Genomic DNA, 24,347 nt, shown 5'->3' with positions numbered 1-24,347 from the left:
CACGCCCATAAACTAATCTGGTTTTCAGTTGTGGTTCTCTACTCCCAGATGTGACAGCAAAAAATAGCTGTGAGAATGCCATTATAAAAGAGACCCAAGAGGGTTAGATGCAGCCAGGTGGTGGTGGCGCATGCCTTTAATCTCAGCACCCAGAAGGCAAAGTTAGGAGAATCTCTAAGTTAGAGGCCAGCCTGGTCTACAGAGAGAGAGAGAGAGTTCCAGGACAGCCAGAGATACACAGAGAAAAAAAAAAAAAAAGAGTTAAACGCTCCCTTCCTTTCACTATCCTAGGAAAGAGTGGTAAAAAGGTGCAAGGTCTAGAAAGTAGGCCCCCATTTGTCCTGATTCCGTCAGCATCTGGATCTTTGTCTTCTAAGCTTTCCCAAACTGTAAGAAATAAATATCTGAATGCAAGTCATGCAGTCATGCAATGACTTATATACATGAAGGCAAAGCACTCATACACAAAAAATAAGGTAATTAAAAAAAATCTTTGAAAGGGCTGGAGAGATGGCTTAGGGTTAAGAGTACATACTGCTACTTTTGCAGAAGGCCTGATTGAACAATTCGCATCACCCACATAGAGGGGCATACAGACACCTATAACTATATTTCCAAGAGATCTAATACCCCTGGCCTCCATGGGCTCCTGCACGCACCCGGGCAGACACACACACACACACACACACACTTTTTAAAAATTGTAAAAAAAATTAATTTATTATTGCCTACTATAACCTGCACAGCATGTAGTGTTTTGTTACAGTAGCTGACAATGTAATAAGACAACACAAAGAGACTATGGTCAGTTTCATACAACTGAGTGTGAACTCTGGGGAAAACCTAGTGGCAGCCTCAGTGTAGAAAGCTGGATCCTCCAAGGGCCTGAGGCTTCAGTTGCTGGTTCTGGACTCCCTCTAGTGGTGGATCAGTTTGGTGCTTTAGATAATGATCATAGAATTGCCAGATTTGGTGTCCTGAAAACAAACGAAAGAACAAGAGAACTATTATAATGCTTATAATGCTTTCCTTTTCAAGGACACCCTCTCTCCTCCCTCCTCCCTCCTCCCTCCCCCCTCCAGACACTTTCCCACCCACAGCCCTGTAGCTCAGGCTGGCCTAGACCTGACTAGGTAGCTCAGGTTGGCCTGGAAATTGTGATAATCCTTATGTAGGCTCCCAAATGTTGGGATGCAGGTGGACACCAAACAGCTTAGAATGGTTTACTTTTCTTTTTCTACTTTTTTTTTGGGGGGGGGGTGGTGGTAGAGACGGGGTTTCTCTGTGTATCTTAGGAGCCTGTCCTGGAACATGCTCTGTAGCCTAGGCTGGCCTCGAATTCACAGAGATCCTCCTGCCTCTGCCTCCTGAGTGCTGGGACTAAGGACCTGCGCCACCCAGGCCCAGCTTAGAATGGTTTTCTACAAGCCTTTGCCATTGTAGTATTATAAATTCGGACGTACAAATGGTCTGACTCAAAGGAACAGGATGGATTTCCTGGCTGTCTGGAAAAGACATCTGTAATTCTACTGAGAACCAGTGAACAAGAGTTAAAGGCATAGGGGCAGAATCCCTTGTTACATTGTTGACGTAAGGAAAGGAGTGGCTGTTTCAGTGGGGAAGGTGTGTATTTCCTGGGTAAGTGAGAAGGGCTGGGTCCACTGCATATCCCTATTAGCATAGCCTCTACCCCTGTTAAATCAGTACTGCAATCTGTACCATTAGCCAGCTCTAATACCCTCTGCATGTGTACTTCCTTCTCTTGGCATCGGTTATAACCATTGGCTGTACCTTTCACACGACCGTGCTCAAAAGATGCAAGGAAAACTTAAGATCATCCTATTAAACTTTCATTTCCTGTTCAGATCTATACAGCAGTTATCCACAAGTATGTCAACTTTCACACACACACCTTTACATATCGAAGATGGTTATTGTGGTTTATTAGGTCCTCTTTCCCATGTCTAGACGCCCTGAGCTTTTTGGAACAAAAATAAATTTCATAAGGTGAGGGCATCATGATTAACGTGGCAGATATTTTATTTACACCTCAGCAGCCTGTCCCCCACCCCCAGAAGTCTCCTTTTTACTTCACAAAATGCAAACTTTTATTGGAAAGTCAGAAGATTATACCCTAGTGGAGCGGCCTTGCATCTGCCAGGCTGCTGGATGGACAACATTGTCGGTTTCCTAAAGTTTTCGAAGACCCAGCCTTCTCGCTTTCCCATAAGCTCTTTCATCCGTCAATCAGATGCTTGTTCTTTCACGGAGCATGCGCGCCTCCTGCATCCGGCATCCTGGTCGAATTGCTGCCGGGCCGTCCCGGGAGTGGTTCTCAGAGTCATGGCTCCGGACTCGGGGCTCTTCCCTGAAGCACAGATTTTGAAGCTGCTGCCGGTGGATCCCCGGGACCGGGACACCCAGCGCTGCCGCCTGGGGCCGACCGCCCTCCGCAGCCTGGGCGCGCGCCTGGGCTCGCCGCTGAAGATCTCGTTGCCCGCCGGTGGCTGCTGCCTCTGCACAGCCTGGCCCCGGCGCGACGGGGCGGACGGCTTTGTGCAGCTGGACCCGCAGTGCGCGAGCCCCGGAGCCGCGGCGGCAACGGGGAGGATCAGTCTGGACAGCTTGCAGTCGGTGCCCTGTCCGCCCCTGCGGCGCCTGGCGGTGTGGCCGGTGCTGCGACAGCAGGCGGGAGCCCCGAGCCCCGCTGCGGTGCTGGAGGTAGCGCACGAGCTGCTTCGCAACCGGCCGGTGTCTCGGGGACACGTGGTGGCCGTCCCGCAGGGCGTTCCGGGCCCGGTAGCGGCGCTGCACGTGGTGGGCGGGACACCGGACCCTGATCCCGCCGGGTTGGTCACACCGCTCACCTGCATCACACTCAGCGACCAGCCGCTGCCACAGGTCGAGCCTCCCGGAGAGGTGGCCCTTGGGGGCCTGTCGGAGACGGCCGACTCCCTGCGGGAGCTGCTCCGCCTGCCGCTGCGCTACCCGCTCGCCCTAGCCGCGCTTGGGCTGGCGGTGCCCCGCGGGGTGCTCCTGGCGGGACCCCCGGGAGTAGGCAAGACCCAGCTGGTGCGGGCCGTGGCGCAGGAGGCGGGTGCGGAGCTGCTGGCGGTGAGCGCCCCTGCGCTTCAGGGCGCCCGGCCCGGGGAGACCGAGGAGAACGTGCGGCGCGTCTTCCAGCGCGCTCGGGAGCTGGCCAGCCGCGGGCCCAGCCTCCTGTTCCTGGACGAGGTGGATGCCCTGTGTCCCCGGAGAGGCGGCCGGGGGCGAGCCCCCGAGAGCCGAGTAGTGGCCCAGGTGCTGACGCTGCTGGATGGCATCCACGGGGACCGAGAGGTTGTAGTTGTGGGAGCCACCAACCGGCCAGACGAGTTGGACCCAGCGCTGCGCAGGCCCGGGAGGTTTGACCGAGAGGTAAATAGCTGGCACTGGTTAGAGCCCCTGGTCCCTGAAGCTCGCGGTTTTGGATAGCTGGGTTTGGCAGGATTTGCAGATCTCTTGTGACTTGTGAGCCAGAACTTGATTATTCTAGAGTCAAATCATTCTGGGAAGCAGGATGGTCACTAGCTTAGTTGTGCGGGTCATGAAGGTGAATAATAATGTTAATTCTTAAAGAAACTAAGTGTGTTGCAAGCATATTAAACTAAAATAGCTTTGGAATGAGAGCTTAGTCACAGTAAGAGAAGGAGGGAAAGGCAAATAAAAGCAGGCATTAACTCCAAAATGTATTCATTCCTTGTCAAGATACCAGCTTTCTATTACAGTGGACTTCGTGGGTTGTCAAGAAAGTTAAATATTCAGAACTGCCTTGATTTTGAGCTTTGGTCCTCAAGTCATTTTTTAATTGCTAAAGAATAGTTAGAATATTTCACAGTTAAGTAATAAGTAAATTTTGTGGTAGGACTCTGTAGAGAAATAGCAATTGCATACTTTTTGCTTAAAAGTTCATGCTACAGGTTTTAAATTGTATACTTTTAATTTTTCTATTTTTGCTTTGCCTGTAGGTTGTCATTGGGACTCCCACTCTTAAACAAAGAGAGACAATTCTGCAAGTGATTACTTCAAAGATGCCCATCTCCAGTCATATTGATTTAGGTCTCCTGGCAGAAATGACAGTTGGCTATGTTGGTGCTGACCTGGCAGCACTCTGTAGGGAGGCTGCCATGTGTGCCCTTCTTAAGCACGAGAAGGTAAGAAATGTTGACTCAGACCAGCTATGTTCATCTTTCCTGGTAATATGACAACGTAATTTGGGCGTTAAAAGAAGTGTTAAGTACAGTACCTTCCTTAGCATGGTTGGTAGTCTCCATAGCTGTTTCTGTGTGTGAGTGTGTGTGTGTGTGTGTGTGTGTGAGAGAGAGAGAGAATGAACATACATCATTTATACAAATTTATCATGTATCTTTACATCTCAATGCCATGTAAATGTATGATTGAAGATGAGGAAATGGCTGTCTTCCAGGAGGTCTCTTCAGTGAATTTTCCTCGCTGCCACAGTAACTCCCTAGTGCTAGAACCCGGAGCAACCAGGAAAGATGGTGCCCCTCAGAAGAATCTGACTGATTTGAATTTAAAATTTAAGCAGTCATAGAAAGGTGAAAAAAATAGAACTAAAAACTTTGTATAACATCCAGCCGTAACATTCTGCTGTATTTACTTCACCATTTCTTTTTTTACATGTTTGAGTTTACATGTATGTATGTATGTTTTTCTGAAACATTTAGAAATACCCCACAGCCATGATACCACAGTGAGTTTTAGTCACTGATGATTAACTTCAAAGTTAATTTCTAGATTTCTAGAATAAGATAGTATCTATAAGATCTCTTCATTGCCAAGATACTGGGTTCCCCCCCCCCTTATTATTGATAAATATCTATGGGAGAAATAAAGTTTTCTAATCCAAGGGAAATTGAATATTTGGAATTGTATTTTATTTAAGATTGTCACTGATTTTCAAATTTTGAATTAATAACCACTTTAAAAATATTTAGGATTATCTTAAGTGTAATCTTTTTCAATATAATAGTATTTAAAAATCAGGTCATTTAATATCTGATAACTAGTATCCCTAAACCTCTTCAGCAAATATTAATTACAGTGGCTGAGGATTCTGGGACTTTTCAATGTCATTCATAGCATCCTGAATTATTTTCAACTAAATAGTTTATATCTTTCCTAACTTTTCCATTATTTCCTTCCTAAAGCGGGAAGAAGATATATGAACTTCTGAGTCCTCATCTTAATGGATTTGGTACCAAACTGCTTAGAATTTTCATGAGCCCCTGTGTAAAGGTGTAAGAATGTATGCCCTTTGTGCAAAAGGAGTGAGTTCCGAAGAGGGCAAGGGAGGCAAATTTAGGATTCACTCTGCCTTGATGTTTCAGGCTTGATCCTAAGCATCTCTGGCTTAGGTGGACCAGCCAGCTCACTGCTGCTTGAGGAGGGGCCTACCTCCCTACTAAGTCTAGTCACCAGGTGTTGGCTGAGTTCAGAAACAACCCAGGGGAAGTGGAAGGCAGAAGGGACAGACATCTGGGAAGGTACTGGCTCGTCCTTTTTTCTCCCACTAGGCAGGTGAGGGGCTCTGCCTGTACCAGGGCAGACAAGGAATCCCTTAAAGTTTTTCTGAAATAATGCAGTTAAGGAATTAGAACATAGTTTAATAAATACAGGAGAGAAAGGGATTTATATGCCCAAGGGTGAGGGGAGTGAAGTGAAGTGGTGAGTGTACAGGTGTCCTTGAAGTGAGATTTTTCAAATGCTGGTTGATATTATCTCAGAACCAGTTAGTATTTACTGGCCAGGGTCTAATACCACAAGCCAGTGAAACAAAGAAACAAAACAGAAAATGGTGTGGATGTGTCCTCTAAGTCTTTTCACCAACAGTGGGACAGATGTTCAACAGTGACAAAATCAGAATGAAAGTTTGTCAGAATGTGTCCCCATCAAACACATGACTGAAACTCAACTGGACAACAGAGTGTAAAGACTGTGAGCCTTGCCTCAAACATCACCCTAGAGATGACAGATGCTAACATTCATAGATAATACTGTTCAGAATAGCTCTACCGTAAGTATCCACTTTCAAGGTCTTATAGAAATGGGATCAAATAGTTGTAAATGAGAATGTGTAGACAACCCAATACTTAGAATTTGGTATGAAGGCAAATTACTTAACAACACTATAGGTAAATGAAAATGAAGGTAGGAGCTTTTAACTACCCAAAATTGTACTTCACTAACTACCCAAAATTGTACTTCACTGGAATGATCAAGAAAATTGAAAATAATATCTGTTAGCAGGAAGATGGCCTTTGAGTATAACAAAAAGCCAACGAGGATGTCACTTGCATTTGGAGATGGCCTAACAAGTGGACTTGCAAATTTAAGACTGGGTGAAGGGCTTTCATAGGGAAGGAATATTTAAAGACAGTTACCACAAGAGCAGCAACCTGAGAGAAAAGTATGGACAGGCCCTGGACAGTAAAACACTGGGAAGCATGATGAGTCTGCTTAGTCTTTTTAAAAGTCATTTCCGTTTAAGTTCTTTTTTAACTTTATTTTTGAAATCATTTTAATTTTATTGGAAAGTTGCAAAGTAGTTAGAGAACTTAAACCTTTATCCAAATTCATAACATAGCATTTTGTTAAGTTAGCATTATATTCTCTCTTGTCCATTGTGTGTGTGTGTCTGTCTGTCTGTCTATGCATGTGTACATGTACTCGCACTCATATTTGTGTATGTGCATGTTTTTTATTTTATAGGGACTGCTTGAGAATTTTTTTTTTTTAATATGAGATTTGTGACTGACATGAGTGATTCGGGTAGTTATTTTGTGAATGGTCAGATTCCAGGTATACATCCCTGGTGGGAACAGGACATAGTCAGATGGAGGCACAATACCTCTTGACTACTTATTGGTGTCACCAACTTAATGGCTACCAGGGCAGTGTCTGATTCTTCTAAGGAGATATTGTGCAAGGAGACACTTTGAAATGTGAAGAAGTCCTCTCGTCATTCATTCTTCTTACTCAGAATAGCTTTTATAGAAAGTTGAAAACACCAGTGACTTTTTAATTGTTATTTCCTCTATTTCACTCTGAATTGAAGAAATGCAATTAATACAGTGTTGAGTGCCATTTCTTCCTGTCACATCCTTGCAAGCTTAAAGCTTTGTTAGAGTCCAGGGGTGGCGGGGGTGGTGGAGAACAGCTTCCTGTACCGGAGGAGCAGGAGGGGCTCTGGCTTCCTTAGAGGACAGTCCATTAACAGCTGTAAACCTGAGACCTCGAGAGCTTAGTGCTTCCACTTTGAGGAGATAGATGGTTGTCTGAGGTGCTTGAACTTGAGAGTAGTGTTAATTAGTTGTATATGTTCAAATGAGGTTTGTTTGTTTGATTTTGTTTTAGTTCCTTATGCCTGTATACTATTGAAAAGGCCTACCTAATTTTGGCTTTTTGGGGTATATTTCTTTAGAACCAAGACTGTCCTAAGATCGAAGAAATAGACTTTCTTGATGCTTTGAAAAAGATTCAGCCCTCATCATTTCGAAGTTCAGTTGGACTGATGGACATCAAGCCTGTTGGATGGGAGCAGATAGGGGGACTTGAAGATGTAAAGCTGAAGTTAAAACAGGTAACGGTTACTAATCAGCTTACTCCAGCTGAATCCCAGAGTAGCATTCTGTGTCCGTAATGAAAATGACTAATCAAACTGCACTTGCCGAATTTCTGCTCATGTGGGTTAGTCTTTATTTAACCAGACACCTGTAGGCATCAAAACTAGTTTTTGTGCTTCCCCATCTTAACCCTCTCTTAAAATTTTGTTTTAAATGGTTCATTATAGTCTCGAACACAGGTCAGCAGAATCCCTGTAGCAAGCTGGATAGTAATGCTTTAATTTTGAGACATGCAGGCTGTCACGGACGTTGTCGCTATAGTTCGAGAGCAGGTAAATGAGAATATTTGGCCTGTGTGTCCATGGCTCTGCATCTGTAGATTCAACCAGCTGTCCAAAGTACCATATCCACTGAACAGATCCAATGTTTTCCTTGTGTTTTTTTCCCGAAATAACACAGTATGCCAACTATGTACATGGTATTTATATTATTTGCGTATTATAAGTGATAGAGATAGTTTTCAACAAATGGATGTAGGTTATATGCAAATGCTGTGCTATTCCTCCTGGGTGCTGGGGTTTGAAGCAGTGCGGAGCCTTTTCCCCATGGTCTTGTCTCATTTCACAGCCACCACATTAATGCCCGAGAGACAACAGCCACACTTCTTTGTTTTGTTCTGTTAATCTGGCCGTGGCACTTTCTCACCTTTTCTGGGCTCTCTTCTCCCTTCCCTGAAGTGTTGGTGCCCTAAGAGAAAAATTATTCTCATCTTGTGCATATTAGTATTTGGGCATGTGTGTGCCTGTGTATGTGTGTGCGTGTGCACCACCACATGCTTGCCTGCTGCCTGTGGCGGTAAGAACAGGGTGTCAGATGCCCTGGGATGGTTGTGAGCCACCATGTGGCTTCTGAGAACCAAACCTAGGTCCTTTGCAAGAGCAACATGTGCTCTTAACCTCTGAGCCATCTCTGTAGCCCAGACATCCTTTCTGCAGTCCTACGTGATTGTTACAGTATCTAAGACTGCTCTTAGCTGTCCCTTGAAAAGTCTTGAGTAGACTTTTCTTGAGGCCATCAGGACTCCTTAGTCTGTCTGGTAGATAACCACAGGGTTGTCAACATGTCATGTCCAGGGTCCAGTTAATGGCAGGCATAGGACACATACCTTTAATCCCAGCAGTTGGGAGGCAGAGGCAGTTGGATTTCTGTGAGTTTACATAGTAATTTCCGGGACAGCCAGGGCTACACAGTGAGACCCACTCTCAAAAACACAAAACAAAAAGTAGAGTCTAGCTAATCAACGCCACTTTCACACCTGAGATTCCCTGTCAGGTAAATACAGGCAGCCTTCAGTTCCCTGGCAGAAGTATGGTGCCTGGACTTTGTGAAATGCAGCTCCTTATGTTTCAGTGACGGTCTGTCTCGCCATCTTCATTGCCTGTGGTACGTCTAGCCTTATAGTTTTTGTGGCATGAATCATTCATTGTGAGAGATTTCTGACCTGACTGATCTCCCTGCCTCAGTTTCCTCTCCTTCCCGAGCACTCCACGTATTTCTGCATTGTCAGTTGGGATGCAGGCCGCTGTGGTCTGTCTCCACAGCTCCATGGCGTCTGCTCACTGCTGGCACAGTCGCTCACGTGTTTCATGTGTCTCTTTTTGTGGTATCCTTTCTCCTTGGAGTGCCTGTTTTGGCCTGGTTGTTAGTTTAAAAGTCTCTCACCTTCCACTCTTTTCTTTCTTTCTTTCTTTCTTTCTTTCTTTCTTTCTTTCTTTCTTTCTTTCCTCTCCCCCCCTCCCTCCCTCCCTCCCTCCCTCCTTTCTTTCTTTCTTTCTTTCTTCCTTCCTTCCTTCCTTCCTTCCTTCCTTCCTTCCTTCCTTTCTTTCTTTCTTTCTTGAGGCCACTGTTGGTTCTGCTACCTGCTACCTCACCAGCAGTAAGTTGGACACTCACTAGTAGTAAGGTTCACGTAACTCTGAGAGAGTTTCCGGGTCATCTGTAAAATGATTGTAAAGCCGTTTCCCTTTGAGGAGTTTAAGACTGCTTCAGTGTTCAGTAACATTTATTAAGTGCCTGCTTTAGGCGAGTGTTATTCTGGGTATTGAGGATTTAGGCGTGAATTCTGCTGATTTTGTAGCAAGAGCAGAGGGATCAACCCAACATGGAAAAAGAATAGTGGTGAACTTGAAATGTTCTAAGTCAGGTGGAAGGCAGGACAGGCGGTGGCTGAGAGAAGGGGCCTCTCTTCTGCCCAGGGTCCTTGGGGAAGACTTCTCCAATTAGGTCATTTGAACTTAGGCTTGAGAGGTAGAGAATAAGCCACATGGCTCAGCAGTTAAGAGCACTTGTTGTTCTTGCAGAGGACTGGATTCAGTTCCCACTACTCACATGGTGACTCACAACCATCCATAACTCCAGTTCCAGGGGATCCAGGGACTTCTGACCTCTGCAGGGACCAGTCATGCACATGGTACACAAACATACATGTAGTCAAAGTAGCCAGACACACAAATTAAAAGATAATTGAAAGTTTAAAAAACATAGCTACAGAGCACTGCTGGGAGAATATTCAGGCATAGCATGTTAACCCAACTGAAAGCCTTTGGGTGCAGATGAACCACGTAGAAGGGACCTGGTTCCTGGGCTGGTGAGGTCAGGAGGCTAGTTCAGCTCAGCGGGCTCTGGGAAGTTCAGATAAGGGTAGGGATTTGACATGTGTGTGGCACACTAACATCTCTCTGTCTTCTTGCCTATTACAGTGTGTTGAGTGGCCTCTGAAGTTCCCTCAAGAATTCGCTCGGATGGGTCTGAAACAGCCAAAGGGCCTTCTCCTCTATGGTCCCCCTGGATGTGCTAAAACCACTCTGGTGAGGGCCCTGGCCACAAGCTGCCACTGCTCTTTTGTGTCAGTGAGCGGAGCAGACCTCTTTTCACCTTATGTTGGAGATTCAGAAAAAGTCTTATCTCAGGTTTGTTTATTTTTAACTGTTTTCCCCCCTAGTTGTAAAAGTTATACATGCTTACATTTAAAACAAGAGCCCTCTTAACCCATAATGGATCCTTCTACCTGTTACTACTGTTTTGTGAGTTTCCTCTCTGATTTTGAATAAGGTCTAGGTGAGCTTTTATCATTCTCCAATTTTATCTTTTTTTTTTTAATTTTTTAAAATCATTACAGATGTATGTGTCCATGTGTAGCATGTGCACTTGTGTGCAGGTGCCCATATAGAGCAGAGGAGGGTGCCTGGTCCCCTAGAACTAGAGCAAGGGATTATGAGTGGGTACTAGCAACTGATCTCAGGCCTCCGTAAGAGCAGTAAGCACTCTTAACCCCTAAGCCGTCTCTCCAGCCCCTGTATCTTGGTTTTTAAAGTTAAACATTTGTCATTAGGTGGGCGTGGTGGCATATTCCTTTAATTCTAGGACTCAGGAGACAGAGGCAGGCCTATTTCTGTGAGTTCCAGGCCAGCCTGGGTAGTGTAATGAAATCCTGTTTTAAAAGGAAGCAGCAGCATCACTTCCTAAATTCCATGTTAAATATCTTTTAAGAAGACAACTTTTTAACCACTGTCTATCATTGGAGCTTGTTTTATTTACTAATTCCCCAGTTCTTACACACTTAGAATCTTCATTTTTCTGTTTTAATGATTGCAAGTAGCAAAATGAAAATAGTCACCGGAATGGCGTGTGACGTTATGTTTTTTTTCCTCACTAAGGTATTTCGGCAAGCAAGAGCCAATACTCCAGCGCTTGTGTTTTTGGATGAGATTGACTCAGTCTTGGGGTCTCGCTCAGTCGGCACCTTGGGATGTGATGCTCGGGACCGAGTTCTTTCAGTTCTGCTGAATGAACTCGATGGTGTAGGAGTTAGGACGGTAGAGAGAAGAGGGAGGAAATCAGACCAACAGGGTAAATACCAGGAGCTGGAAACACGAAGCACTATTCTTTAGCCAGAATGCACCATAATACCAGGCCAGAATTAAATAGCATTTCTGCAGGGCTGCATTTCCTAGGCTGAATTCATCTTACACAGGGGCTTATACGATTTCACTTGAATTCTTGGGACATTTTGGGGCTGATAAAAGCAAGTGAGTGTGACTTGGAGTCCTCTGCTTCTGTGAGCCTCTTATTCAGAGTGGTTTCTTGTCTCTGATTTTTTTTGTTTTAATTACAATCATATTTCTGTTTGTTTCCCATTTTTAAAATTATTCCACAGAAAGAGCATTTTAGCCATTCAGCAGAGATAAAAATACACTATAATTAGGAGAGATCCACAATAACCTGATCTCATGATGCAGGGATTCCTTGTACAGCAGCCCATTAGTACGCCGGGAATCTTGACTGGAGAATCGCTTAGATTATTCAGCTCAGTGAATGATTTTGATTTTAGACCTTGCCGTGTCTTGCTTTTAACCGTTTCTTCTCTTAGGCTGGGGATTGTGTGTATTTGTGTGGTAGACTGACTGTCTGGTCTGAACAGACCCTGGGTGCCATCCCATCACCACACAAAGCAGGCGTGCTAGTATGTGCTGGGAAACCCTGTACTGGGAGATGTAAACAAGGCAGCAGAAGTTTAAGGGCCATTTTGTTGAGTAAAGAGTTTTGGGACAGCCTGGGGTACATGAGACCCCACCTCAAAAGAGACACATGTTGCATCTCATCCAGGGTTCACATAAGTGCAGCTCAGGTTAATTGTCATTATTTCTGCCTCTGAAAAGAAAAAATGAAAAGTAAATTCCCATCTTTGGGAGTATTGAAAGCTAGACTTCCCAGAACTATACGTGTCCCTATTAGTCATGCATTTGCCTTTGTGAGCTGCCTTTTGTAGTTGTAATTCATCAGGTACCTGAGTGGATTTGGGCACCAGCAAGGTGTTCTTCCATATGGCTTTTTGTCAGTTCTAACGTGGAAAAACGCCTGCCAGGGCTAGCCATGCCTTCCACACACACACAGGAAGCTCTTTGGTTAATGAGTTGTTTGTGGGGTGGCCTGGTACCAGGAAGGTGGCTGGGATGGCATGTAAGCATCCCGGCTGCAAGGAAAGGTTATCCCTGTTGAAACACAGCACATTGTCATGTGTGGCTTACTTGAAAGGATTTTTAATACACAACAGTTTGTTGATATTACTTTGTGTTATATGCTTTCCCTCAGAATACCAAGAAATTCTTAATCGGAATGTCATGATTGTTGTGGCAACAAATAGGCCTGATGTTTTAGATGATGCCTTGTTACGACCTGGAAGACTGGATAAGATGATCTATGTCCCCCCTCCTGATCAAGAGGTAACCGCTGATGTTTCCTGCGCACTCGGTGTGCATACGTGTCTGCCTGAATCCAGACCTGGTGCAGGCGGACCTTTCTCTCTGCTCTCACTGTTCAGAGCTGGTCTCCTCTTCTCTGCTTGGTGGCTCTTCCTGACGTCACCTCTTTGCCTGCCCATGCTGGGTCCCTGGTCCTGCTCTCAGGGAATGACTCCCGTGTGTGTGTGTGTGTGTGTGTGTGTGTGTGTGTGTGTGTGTGTGTGTAGCAACTGCACTGCGTCCAGTCAGCAAGTCCTTTGTTAAACACCCAGAGCAACTGCTGATGGTGAAGGGCTCCAAGAATTAATTTTTCCTTCTTGGACTTTTATCAAGTTTTAAAGAGGTTTTTGTTTGTTTGTTTGTTTTTATTTTTTAACTAAATGCTGATGCTTCTATATGTATCTGATAATTTGTGTGTTTGTGTGTTCTGATAGCACTGTTTGTTCCCAAAAGAGTCATCTGGACTCATAAGGAGAAGAGGTTATGATTGGCTACTTCAAAAATAATTATGAAAATACTTGTTTTACCATTGCTGTATAGACCACTCAGTCTCTCTCTTTCAAAAGCAAGAGTGGTTTTAATTGATTGAATATGAATACACACACCACACATACACAAACACCACATACACAAGTATATACACCACACACAAATACATACACTACCCACATGTACCACACCCCCCGCTCACAAATACACCACACATACACAAATACATACACCACACCATATACCGGTAACACACACACACATTTTGTAATATGCTAAAAACTATTTTTGAACTTAAAATGTTTAATGTATCAGGGCTGAACATAAATGTTAAGGATTGTCAATATTTTGTCTTTGATTCTGTTCTAGGGCAGGCTTTCTATTTTAAAAATCTGTACAAACAACATGCCAATAGGGTCTGATGTTTCATTAGAAACACTAGCAGCAGAAACGTGTCTCTTCTCTGGGGCTGATCTTCGAAACCTCTGCAAAGAAGTAAGTTTGTACTGTTTTATTTGGAGGCAGAAGGAATCATCATAGGTTTTCTTTTTCTGTAAACGTCACTAAGCATAAAATCCAGGAGAATGCATAGATTGTAAGGACATACTATGGAATGACTGTAAAGTGACCATTTGTATGAGGAAGAGATTATTGGTGTTCCGGAATCTTCCTTGGGCCCCTCATGCCCTCTGTCCCCTGCTGCCGCTCAGAGGTCACCACGCTGCTCACTCCTATACTGCACACTCCTAGCAGCTTTCGAGCTTTGAGTTCCTGCACTCTGTCGTGGAGTTTGTCTGTGGTGGGAGTGTGGAGTTGCATCCTGGAGGATTGGTGTCATCCTTTCTTTTAAAAGCAGTGCTGTGTAAATTTTCCTACCTTTGGGTCAAGATTCCTCTCATCGTAAACTATGTGTGAATTCAGAGTGTGTTAACATTCTACAGTTTGCTAGATTTTTAATGTACAAAAAAACTATGGTCTAGGGTGGATTTTTAGTCCCCTTAACTTTTAGTGTAATATTTTTGATGCATTGAACACCTTTGATGTGAGACCAAAGATTTACAACCAGATTGCAGTGTTGATGTTACTGTTAGCTGTAAAATGAAGCCAATTAACTGTTCTCTCTTGCTTGTCTCTGTCACCAGGCTGCCTTGTTTGCTCTGCAAGAGAATGGACTGGAAGCAACCACAGTGAGACAGGAGCACTTCAGGGAATCCCTTAGGACTGTGAAGCCATCCTTAAGTCGGAAAGGCTTGGCTTTATACGAAAACTTATTTAAGAAAGGACTCTCTAACTTAGAATATAATTAAATTTTTATTTTATTCAGTTTTTCACTTGCTTGTGGTTTGTAACTTCACACTTTCATAGGAGAGTGAAAGAGAGAGAGAGACTGAGAGAGAAACTGAGAGACTGAGAAAGAGAGACAGAGAGAGAGACTGAGAAACTTGATTTGGTAAGGGCCATCTTCTAGGAGGCATATTGAAACACTATAATAACGTGTGTGTGTGTGATTTTGTTAGTGTGTTAATTGTTTTTGGTTGATCTTTTTTTGTGACTTTCAAGAGATGTTGTGCTTACAGCAAAGTTGCAGGAATAGAGCAGAGGACTTCAGTATCCTCTAGCCCAGCGTCTCTGGTTTAGCATCTTGCCATTTGTTTCCTTCCTCCCTCCCACACACATTGCTTTGAGACCAGAATATAGTCATGCATCGCCCAGCTTGGGGATAACACTAAGAAGTGTGTCGTTAGACAGTCTTGTCCTGAATGTCATACAGAAGATGGTGAGTGCACCACCAGGTAATGTCTTGGGATGTCACTGTCATACATGCTTGTCACTCACACGTTGTCTGACTCGTGGCTCTATGTGCATAATGCTCCATTATAGCTAGTGTTTGGTGGGCGTGTCTTAAAAATGTTATTGCCTTATACTACAGTTCACTCACCAAATCAGGAAGTTTAACATCGACACTATTTGAATGTATTCGGTGAATTTCTCTCTCTGCACAAATCTTCTGTCGGACAGTCTAGTGTGGAATTACACATTGAGTTTAGTTGTCATGTGTCTTCCATGTCTTTACTTGGAAACAGTTCTCAGTATTTCTTGGCCTCAGCATTTTTGGAAAACATAGACCAGGTTTTTTGTAGAACAGTCAGCCTCTAGTTTTATGAGCGTTAGCGCTTCTTTGGGTGTAGGTTTTGTGTCAACTGCTGGAGGCTCGTGCTCTCTGCATTGTTGGTGACCTTCATTCTGGTCACCCTGTATTATTTGGTTTCTCTATTGTATTCTTAACTGCCCCCCCCCCCGTTTTTGTGATTATAAGGAATTTGAGGCCATAGATTTGTCTGTTTGTTTTTATAGAAGCAATTAAGAATTAAAACCACTTGGGCATATAACCTTCTAGTCCTTGATGTTTTTTTTTTTTTAACCCCAGAAGTAGTGATAGTGCAGTTTCTTTTTTTTAGTACTTTCCTCACTAACAGTGTCCAGGGAGTACCTTAACCAGACCGTTCCTCAGTCAGTGTGGCATCTAGGTGCCTATCACCAAAGTGCCCAGGAAATGGCAGTCTGACCAAGACACCCTGTGTCTCAGTTTCCATGATTAGAAGATTGCTCTGGACAACTTCCAAGGCTATTTTTTAAATTAGTTTTTATTTCCATTTGATAGTATACTAAGTTGGGTTTCATTCTGACACACATGCGCTTTGTATTGCCATTCTTCACCCTTCCTTCTCACTCACGTACTGTTAGCCCAAATGGTTCCTGTTTCACTCTCGTGCCAGACCCTTGGTGGGAAGGGAGCCGCTGGCCTAAGAAGCATGCTGGTGTGTTGTGTGTTGTTTTCCCCTTGAACTGAGCTCAGACTGCTCTTGAGCCTTAGTTGTTGACCCTAGCATATAGAATTCCTGGAACTCCCAGTATCAAATCTAGTAAAACAGCCACTGAAGGGTGAATGACAGGATCAATGTAGCCTGCTGTCCACGTTGGACAGAAAGAATTTCAAACAAGTTTTGGTGGCTGGAGAGATGGCTCAGCAGTTAAGAGCACTGGCTGCTCTTCTAGAGTGACCAGGTACAATTCATAGCACCCACATAACAGCTCACAACTGTAACTCCAGTTCCAGGAGATGTGACATCCTGAGACATGTGCAGGCAAAACATCAATGTACATAAAATAGAAATATTTGCTTAATTTTTTTTCATGAAGCCTGGGTTTAGATCTCATGGGTGAAAGCCAAACAACCATGGGTAAATGTGAGCCAGTGTCCTGTAGCCAAAGAACGCTACAAGTGTCTAGCATTTGGAGCTGGGGAGACAAAGCTTCCTCAAAGAACTGACAATGTCACAGTGTTACTTGTGCCCTGGTGGGAACTCCGGGGCCTGCCAGAGTTTGGAATGTGAAGGTTGGGAGCCATACCTCCCATTTCACACCTAGTGTCCCAGGCAGCAGTGACCTGGTGCCCCTCCTAGATGCCAGTATTCAGTGTTTGGGAAGCGGGGAATCTGTGCTCTAGCTTCAGTGTGGAAGAGAGGCTATGAGTTCTGTTTTATTTGGGAAAGGGTATTCTGAAGAACTGGATGATGGAAAATTCTAGATGGTTCTGCCCACAGCAAACTCAGAAAAAAAAAAGCAAAAAATTCTTTAATCATATATCTCTTTTTAATATCTGCATTTACCTTAATAAGTAAGATTAGTGGTTAAGTACAAAATACCCCAAACTGCAGTAATTCCTTGAACCCAAGGGGGAAAACAAAACAAGCATCCTTACCCCTGCATCTTTCAGAATTCAATATACCTGTGCAAAAGGACCAAAGTGTGGCTTCCTGGGTCTGTCATTGCTACAAGTAGAAATGAGCATAGTTTAAAGGTTATGTACATGAGCACATTCTGTGTGGAGATACGTATTTCAATTCCTTTAACATTTTATTCTGAAAACTTGGAAACAAAATCGTGTGACAACTTTCCTTGCTATGTAGCACCTACACTGAATGGTTAATATTATGGTGAATTTGCTAGGTATTGTGATTAGAGCTGTTATGAACATGCAGTAAGAAAACAGTTCTTTGGATATATACCCAGAAGTGTACTGGGTAGGCTGCTGGGGTGGAGTGGGGGTGGGGAGTCACCAATGGCTTTCCCCAGCTATGAACTACAATAAATGACCAGGGTGTGAGGCCAGCCTGGGCTATGTTGTAGTAAGAACTTCATGGGCACAGCAGTGTCACAAAAGCTATGGGGCTAACCAACTGTTAATAATAGTTTGCATTTAAGGTCCACTCCACAGAAGGAACCCCATGTCTGATACTGTAAATCTGGCTAAGAGTCTGTAATTGGGAAGTTCAGAGGCCCCAGGAGTGAACCTACTATGATTTCTAGGCTAAGTAGATGTAACATCACCGCCCTTTAAATCTGTATCTCTCCTGGTAAATGAGTGCAGCTTTCAGACCTCAGAAGAGTTTCCTTGTGCAGTGGACAGTGTTGATGCAGAAGCCAATAACTGCTTAAAATGCAGAGGCTAAGTTGTCAGTTGAGTACTTAGCCACAAATGGAACATCTATATTACACCCTTCCCTAAGATCAGCAGTAAAGTTGGTGTGGGGGAGGGGCTTATAAAGAACCAGAGGTCATGGGGAACTGGAACTGAGCTATCTTCTGGACATGACAGAACCACAGCACTCATGAACTTTATGGCAGCTGGGTGCCTCCATGGGACCCGGGAAGATCAAACTAAACAGTTTAGTATGGAGCAGGGAGGAGTTCGTGACCTCCTACCTTTCCCCGAAGAGCTATAGACAGTTGATGACTTTTCCAAAAGGGAAAATCAGTTTTCTTTAAGGCTGTGGCTTCCCATCAGGTGGCCATGCTCCAGTGGATGAATCCATACCTAGCATATATGGGAAACACAAAATCCCACTAAGTTGGGAAGATAGGGAGGTAGGGATGGATCCTGGAGGAGTGGTGGTGAACATGATCGAGATTCTCAAATAATAAAAGATGTTCTTTTTTTTTAATTCATTTGCACAAATCTATGACCACAACACTCAGTCGACTGAATGGGATCTTAAGTTTGAGGCCAGCCTGGGTTATATTGTAGTAAGATGTGTCCCCCTCACCAAAAAAAAAAAAAAAAAAAAAAAAAAAAAAAAAAAGTTACTGCAAAAGGGTTTTGTACTGGAAAATTTAACCCAAGCTAAAAGATCATCCAACTTTTTGACATTGTGACATAATATCTGTAAATGTGTTGGGCTATACTGCAACTCAGGACTCAGGGGCCATAGGCTGGACACTTTAGTACACCCTACACTAGGGTTTTTCCACTGAGAAACAACTTTTAAAGAACCAGGCTTGTTTAATTTAGAGGGTACACTAGGGTGCTGGTTAGGAGCCAGACCAGTTCATCCCTACCACTTACTATCTGCATGCCTTGAGTATCTCTGCATTTGCCAGTCCAAGTTGCTGAGTTGGGTGTGTGTGTGTGGGGGGGGGGCAGACTCAAAGATGAAGCCAACAATCAGCAGAAATGGACACCTGGAATCTTCTGCAATTGAATTTTGTTTGTTTTCCCTTAACTGCCCACTCCCCCCCCCCTTTTTTTTTTTTTTTGGACGAAATCAGGACACTGTTGGAGTTATTCTGTACTCTACAATTTACTTTTTAGCAATCTCTCTGTGTGCGGTGTGTCACATTTTAGAACTTTTATGTAGTTGAATTTGGTTGAATTGGGTCAAATTTACCTTGCCCTGCACCTGGCATCCTCTAGTGGTACTCCAGGAAAGGTGGCAGTAAACTCTGGAGCCCCTGACCACCTTTACCCCGCTCTCCGTTCCTTCTTTTTAGAAGGGTTGGGTGTCTTTCACCCATCACATAGGAACCCGAACCTCCCAGACTTTTGGAGGTATAGGACCAGGACAGAAAGCAGGGACCTCAGGAAAGGACCGCGGTCAGCGGCCGCGCTGCGCTATCGTCCTGCAGAGGGCGCGCGTGAGCTGCCTCACTGCGAGTCGGTCGGACCTGTGCCCGCGTGACCAGAACGCGGCCCTTCCTGAGCCAGCGGTTGACTGTATATAAGGCCGGCTCGCTGCTGGGCGTTAACATCTCCTGGCCACAGCCTCCCCAGGTGCGTCTCCTTTCTGGAAAGTTCCTTCTGCCTCTGTTGGACGGCTGGGTGCCCGACTCCAGGGGAGGCTGTTTTTGACCAGTATCTTGGATTTTTCCTTCCTCTAGATTTGAAATTCTATACTAAAGTCATCATGGGCATTTTCCAGAGATTGATGAAAAATAAGGAAGTAAGTTTTTAAAAGCAATCGATAAATCTTGACTTCTGAGTGTTATTTTTCTTTTCTTTTTTTTAGAGGAGAGGGAAAAGATAGTAAATATTTTGAAATTTTATGCTCGTTTGTTATATTTCGGAGGTTTCCAACTGAATTTATTCCCCACCTGTTCTCTCTCAGCTCATTCCTTTGGCGATTATCATGACCACAGCAGTGGCTGGAGCCTCATCTTTCGCTTTGTATGCTTTTCAAAAAACCGACGTGGTGTAAGTACTAAGGTCTCATGGGTAGGGGTGTCTGCCTTTCTCCGACCTGCAGATTCTGAAACACATGCTGTCAGTGCCTGGGATTTTCCTACGAATCAGAAAGCAATTCTGAGGGCTGGAAAACAATTCTGGTATCAGAGAGGCTGACAGGCTGACAGACGGTGACATTTATTTCTTATGTCTGAACCCTCAGCTCTCCTGTAGTGAAGTAAAATTTTATTTCTTTTTAAATGTAAGCTTTGAAATGGAAATACTTAAAAACATTTAGGGGGTACATATCATCAAACACAATCATTTTAAGTTTCAAAGTTTCAACTTATTAGGAAGGTCTTTCCTAGTGTGGTGGAATTGAAGCATTCAGCTTTCTGCAATGCACTCTCTTCTCAACTTTGGGTAAAGGAAAGCCTCGTCTCCTGAGATGTAAGGAGAGGATATCTCTGAAACTGACTATTGCTGCTTCAAGGTTCAGAAAGGACAGTAACAACAAGTAGAGGGTGGTGCCCAGAGCCAGCGCCTACACAGCCTACTCCCCATCCTGTCTAGAAACCCAGGAAAGCCCTTATTGCTTGTCCATTCACTTCCATTGCTATCATTGTTTGTGGGAGCAGTCTCCAATCCCGCCCAATAAGGCAAACAGACCTCTACCCTGCAGAGGAAGGGACCCTTAAAACTTGAAACAAACCCTGGATTTTCAGTGGATGCTGCTTTAACTTCAGCTGTTACAGATGCTGACTGAAGTTAACAGGTCCAGTGTGGAGACCGAATCTGTCTCCAGAAATTTTATGGGCCCAGTCTCTTAGGTTTGTGTATATGAATTTACCTCCATTTAATTAATCTTCTTTTATTTTTAGTATTGATCGAAAAAGAAACCCAGAACCGTGGGAAATGGTGGATCCTACTCAACCCCAAAAGGTATTGCTGAAGTCACAATATGTGATTGACAGTCAGCTGGAACATTTTCCAGCAGAGCAGACTGTAGCCTTTGCAATGACCAAGTCACAATCAGTGTCACTTTGGGAACTGCAGCCTAGAGACCTAGCTCAGTTCTGCACTGTTCTGCACAGACACTGTGCACGGTTTGGTCTCTCTGAATCTGTGAAACGATCATGATAATAAAACTTGCCCTCAGAGTTTAAGGAATCTAAGTACAGAGCCTTTTTAGCATAGTGATGAGCCCATATTTAGCACACAAATATAAATCTTTCTTGAATTATATACCTTGCTTCCCTATTACTTATTTAAAGTTAATATACGGTGGGATAAACACTAGGATTCCTGAAAATGGGAGCATTTTCCCCAGTGGAATTAGCTATCACTCATTCCTTTCCAAAAGGTTTATTTTTAATTATTTGTTGGGGTGGGGAGTCATGGCTCATGTGTGGAGGTCAGAGGACGACTGAGGCCATCAGTTTTCTTCTCCCGCCATGTGGATTTTAGAAATCAAACTCAGGTTGTCAGTGCTTGGGGGTAAGTGCTTTTACTCCCTCAGACAGCCATCTTGCCAACTAGCTGGCCTGGGTTTTAGAAGCACGGGTGGGGTCAGAATGAACAACATCGAGGACTGTTAGCAAAGACTTGACAAAAAGCAAGGATCTGATAACGCTTAAGTCAAGGAGAGGCATCTGGGATCTTTGTGATTTTGTGTCTCCCAGCACCTGGGATGAGGACGCTGGGGGATGATGAGGATGTCTGAGTGAGGACTGGTGGGATCATTTGTGCCTCCATGAAGCAATTGCAAGGAAGAAATTTTAAGAGCCTACTGTGTGTCTTGCCCTGTGCTTGGAACATTGTACATTCCGTTTACAAAAACAGATGCACCCCTTGAATTTAAATGCTATTTTAGCAAATTAAAAATCCTGGCACTACAAATGAAAATAGGACAGATGTGTGACTGCTGTCCCCAATCCTGTGTCACCTAGAGACCTGGGGTTTTAGGGGATGGAGTGGTAGAAATAGGACAGTCTGCTAGTCTATGCTTGTTTCAGAAACAGGAGAAGTGGTTCTTTGATGACTATGGTGATGTTTTCCCTTAAGGGAGTAATGTCAGATCCCCTAAAGGAATGTGAGGCTAGAGAGCAGATGTTAACATAGTGCCTTGCTTTCTGTTTCTCAAGCTTATAACCATCAACCAGCAATGGAAGCCTGTGGAAGAGCTTCAGAAAGTCCGCAGGGCAACCAGATGATGCCTCTTTGTCCTTCCTTCTGAAGAATACTCTATGAATCTAGTGGAAACACTTCCGCACAAACTAGATTTTGATACCAGTGTGCGGAAATGCTTCTGCTACGTTTATAGGGTTTGCCTGCATTATTTTTGGATTCCATGTAAGCAGCCAAAGGCAGCACATAGTCTGAAAATAGTTTCTGGTGTTTATTGATGTAAATTTCAATTTTACATTTGAAATTTTACGTTCCTGATGCTTGAGCATATTCCTTGAAATGTATAAACGTGTATAAATTAGATTGCTACCTGTAATAAAGTATTATTTATGCAAGACATATAAAAGTTATTTAACTTTAAGAGTGGGAGGGCATCTTTTTATGGTAAAAAGCACATTTTGAAGTGTAAAACCTCATCTTTTAAATATCAATGCAGATTTCTAAGTTTTACTCCAAGTTAGTTCCCTGTCCCCCCAGAAACCTTTTGATCATGGGTTGTTTGCAGTAAAGCAAAGAACAAGTGTAAAGCTGGGAAGAGTGTGAGCGTGCTAAGTCCAGGAGAAGTGAAGACAGGTGAGAGGGTTGTATGAAGCTCTGGCGAACAGGAATCAGGCATTCGGAGATCAACCCTGCTGCTCCCAGGAGGATGGAGAGGGAAGGATGGGGTGGGGGCTGGGACCCCTGGCCAGAGACTTGAGAGAGAATGCCCAGGATGCCCAGAATGCCCCTGCACCCCCATCCCTTGACTGCTCATAAAAATGGGATCAAGTAGGAAGTTGTTTTTCATGGGATATAAAAATAAATTGAGACATAGTTCACATCTTAGTAATCACCCACTTAAATTGCACAGCTCAGTGTTTTTATTATGTTTACAAAGTTAGTCAATCATCTCCATCTACTTCTAGAACCTTTGCATTATTCCCAAAGGAACCCTGTGCCACTAGCAATCACCTTCCCTGATCCCACTGCTTCCAGCCCAAGGCAAACACTAATCAACTTTTATTTCCTGGGTTTGGACCGTTCTGGACATTTCATGTGAACAGGACCATGTGTGGACTTTTGCTTCTGATTTTAAAGGATTTTCAGGTCATTTATGTTGCATCACACTATCAGTATCCCATCCCTTCTGCTGAGAAATTCTATTATGTTGTATAGATATCTCACATATTGCCTGTCCATTTGAAATAGATGGACATCGGCAATGTCTCTATTTGGGAGCACTGCTAATAAGAACAGTTATGAGCAAGCTTTTTTTCCAGGCCACATATTTTCACTTCCCTTGGAAGAGTATCCAAGATCACTATTAGATTATGGTAATAAATACCCTTTTCTTAATTTTTATAGGATTACAATGGAAATATATGAAAAGGGCTAGCTTCTTGTCCTTTCATAGCAATAACAACCCACTGGCACTTGGAAGTTCTGAAAGGATTCCCACTAAACTATTTCTCTCAACCTTTGTTTCTTATCACCTCAAATCCTCCCATAGGGAAATCTCTGATGGTTGATCCCAGGGTTTACACATAACTGGTGGGAGTTACATTTTTTATTTGCTTAAGGTTTTGAAGTAGAATATGATGCCACTTAGGGAAATAAAAATGAATGGCCTAGTGATGGCTATAGCCAACCCCAAGAGCAAAGTATAAAGTGCTCTTGGGAGGATGACGGGACCATTTCACTTTCAAGCACAAAGCTGACCGTGAGCAGTGTGAATATGGAAGGTGCTGGTCTGCAGGCCTGTGAGGGGGAGAGATCAAGACCAGTGGTGGCAGGAGTGGGGGCAGGAAAGGTTCATCTGTCTCCTGCCATCATGTGATAAAAGGTGTAGAAAAAGTGTAAGAGATTTCCCCTTACCAGGGCCAAAGGTGCAGCTAGGGTGAGTTGTCTACATTTATGCTTAATTTCCATGATCATCTGGGTAGAAATGTGACTGCACTGAAAGGCCTTCAGTTACTGCTAGACTTGCAGGGAGGGGCTAGCAAGGCTTTTGCTACCCTCCTCCTTCTGGGAATGGGACCCAATGTTTTCGGTAGGGCACATACAAGGTAGGGCAGACAACTTGTTTCTGACAAGCTCTCACATAAAAAAGCGGGAGGAAGTCAAAGCAATACTTTCAGGTTTTATGGCTGGCTTTTTGGAGCAGTGGTTCTAATTTCTATGGCCCGTCTTAAGACTGAGGACTTCAGTTTCTACAGTTTACCTCTGGGAAAGAATGAGGGTTAAGGGATAGATGGGCAGAAGAAA

General features: G+C 43.9%; 2 protein-coding genes across 2 annotated transcripts; both read left to right on the top strand.

Moving 5' to 3' along the window:
- Nucleotides 1–2,334: 2,334 nt before the first annotated feature.
- On the top strand, nucleotides 2,335–14,745 carry Spata5l1 (spermatogenesis associated 5 like 1). Its single transcript, XM_051183527.1, has 8 exons — nucleotides 2,335–3,417; nucleotides 4,008–4,193; nucleotides 7,484–7,642; nucleotides 10,385–10,594; nucleotides 11,342–11,534; nucleotides 12,777–12,907; nucleotides 13,784–13,909; nucleotides 14,557–14,745. The coding sequence occupies exons 1-8, from the start codon at nucleotides 2,344–2,346 to the stop codon at nucleotides 14,719–14,721; spliced, it is 2,244 nt and encodes a 747-aa protein (XP_051039484.1). The 5' UTR covers nucleotides 2,335–2,343; the 3' UTR covers nucleotides 14,722–14,745.
- A 4,793-nt stretch (nucleotides 14,746–19,538) lies between these two features.
- Nucleotides 19,539–22,438, top strand: CUNH15orf48 (chromosome unknown C15orf48 homolog). Its single transcript, XM_051183131.1, has 4 exons — nucleotides 19,539–19,695; nucleotides 19,861–19,946; nucleotides 20,798–20,858; nucleotides 22,061–22,438. The coding sequence occupies exons 1-4, from the start codon at nucleotides 19,660–19,662 to the stop codon at nucleotides 22,127–22,129; spliced, it is 252 nt and encodes an 83-aa protein (XP_051039088.1). The 5' UTR covers nucleotides 19,539–19,659; the 3' UTR covers nucleotides 22,130–22,438.
- The last annotated feature ends 1,909 nt before the right edge of the window (nucleotides 22,439–24,347 follow it).

This window comes from Phodopus roborovskii, unplaced genomic scaffold (assembly GCF_943737965.1).
Source record: "Phodopus roborovskii unplaced genomic scaffold, PHOROB, whole genome shotgun sequence".
Taxonomy (NCBI): domain Eukaryota; kingdom Metazoa; phylum Chordata; class Mammalia; order Rodentia; family Cricetidae; genus Phodopus; species Phodopus roborovskii.
This window is presented reverse-complemented; position numbering and strand designations above follow the sequence as displayed.

Coding starts and splice junctions, on each gene's coding strand:
- Spata5l1 (XM_051183527.1), top strand. CDS start 2,344: ATGGCTCCGGACTCGGGGCTCTTCCCTGAAGCACAGATTTTGAAGCTG. Junction 3,418..4,007: donor CCGGGAGGTTTGACCGAGAG/GTAAATAGCTGG, acceptor CTTTGCCTGTAG/GTTGTCATTGGGACTCCCAC. Junction 11,535..12,776: donor GAGGAAATCAGACCAACAGG/GTAAATACCAGG, acceptor GCTTTCCCTCAG/AATACCAAGAAATTCTTAAT.
- CUNH15orf48 (XM_051183131.1), top strand. CDS start 19,660: ATGGGCATTTTCCAGAGATTGATGAAAAATAAGGAA. Junction 19,696..19,860: donor GATTGATGAAAAATAAGGAA/GTAAGTTTTTAA, acceptor GTTCTCTCTCAG/CTCATTCCTTTGGCGATTAT. Junction 20,859..22,060: donor ATCCTACTCAACCCCAAAAG/GTATTGCTGAAG, acceptor CTGTTTCTCAAG/CTTATAACCATCAACCAGCA.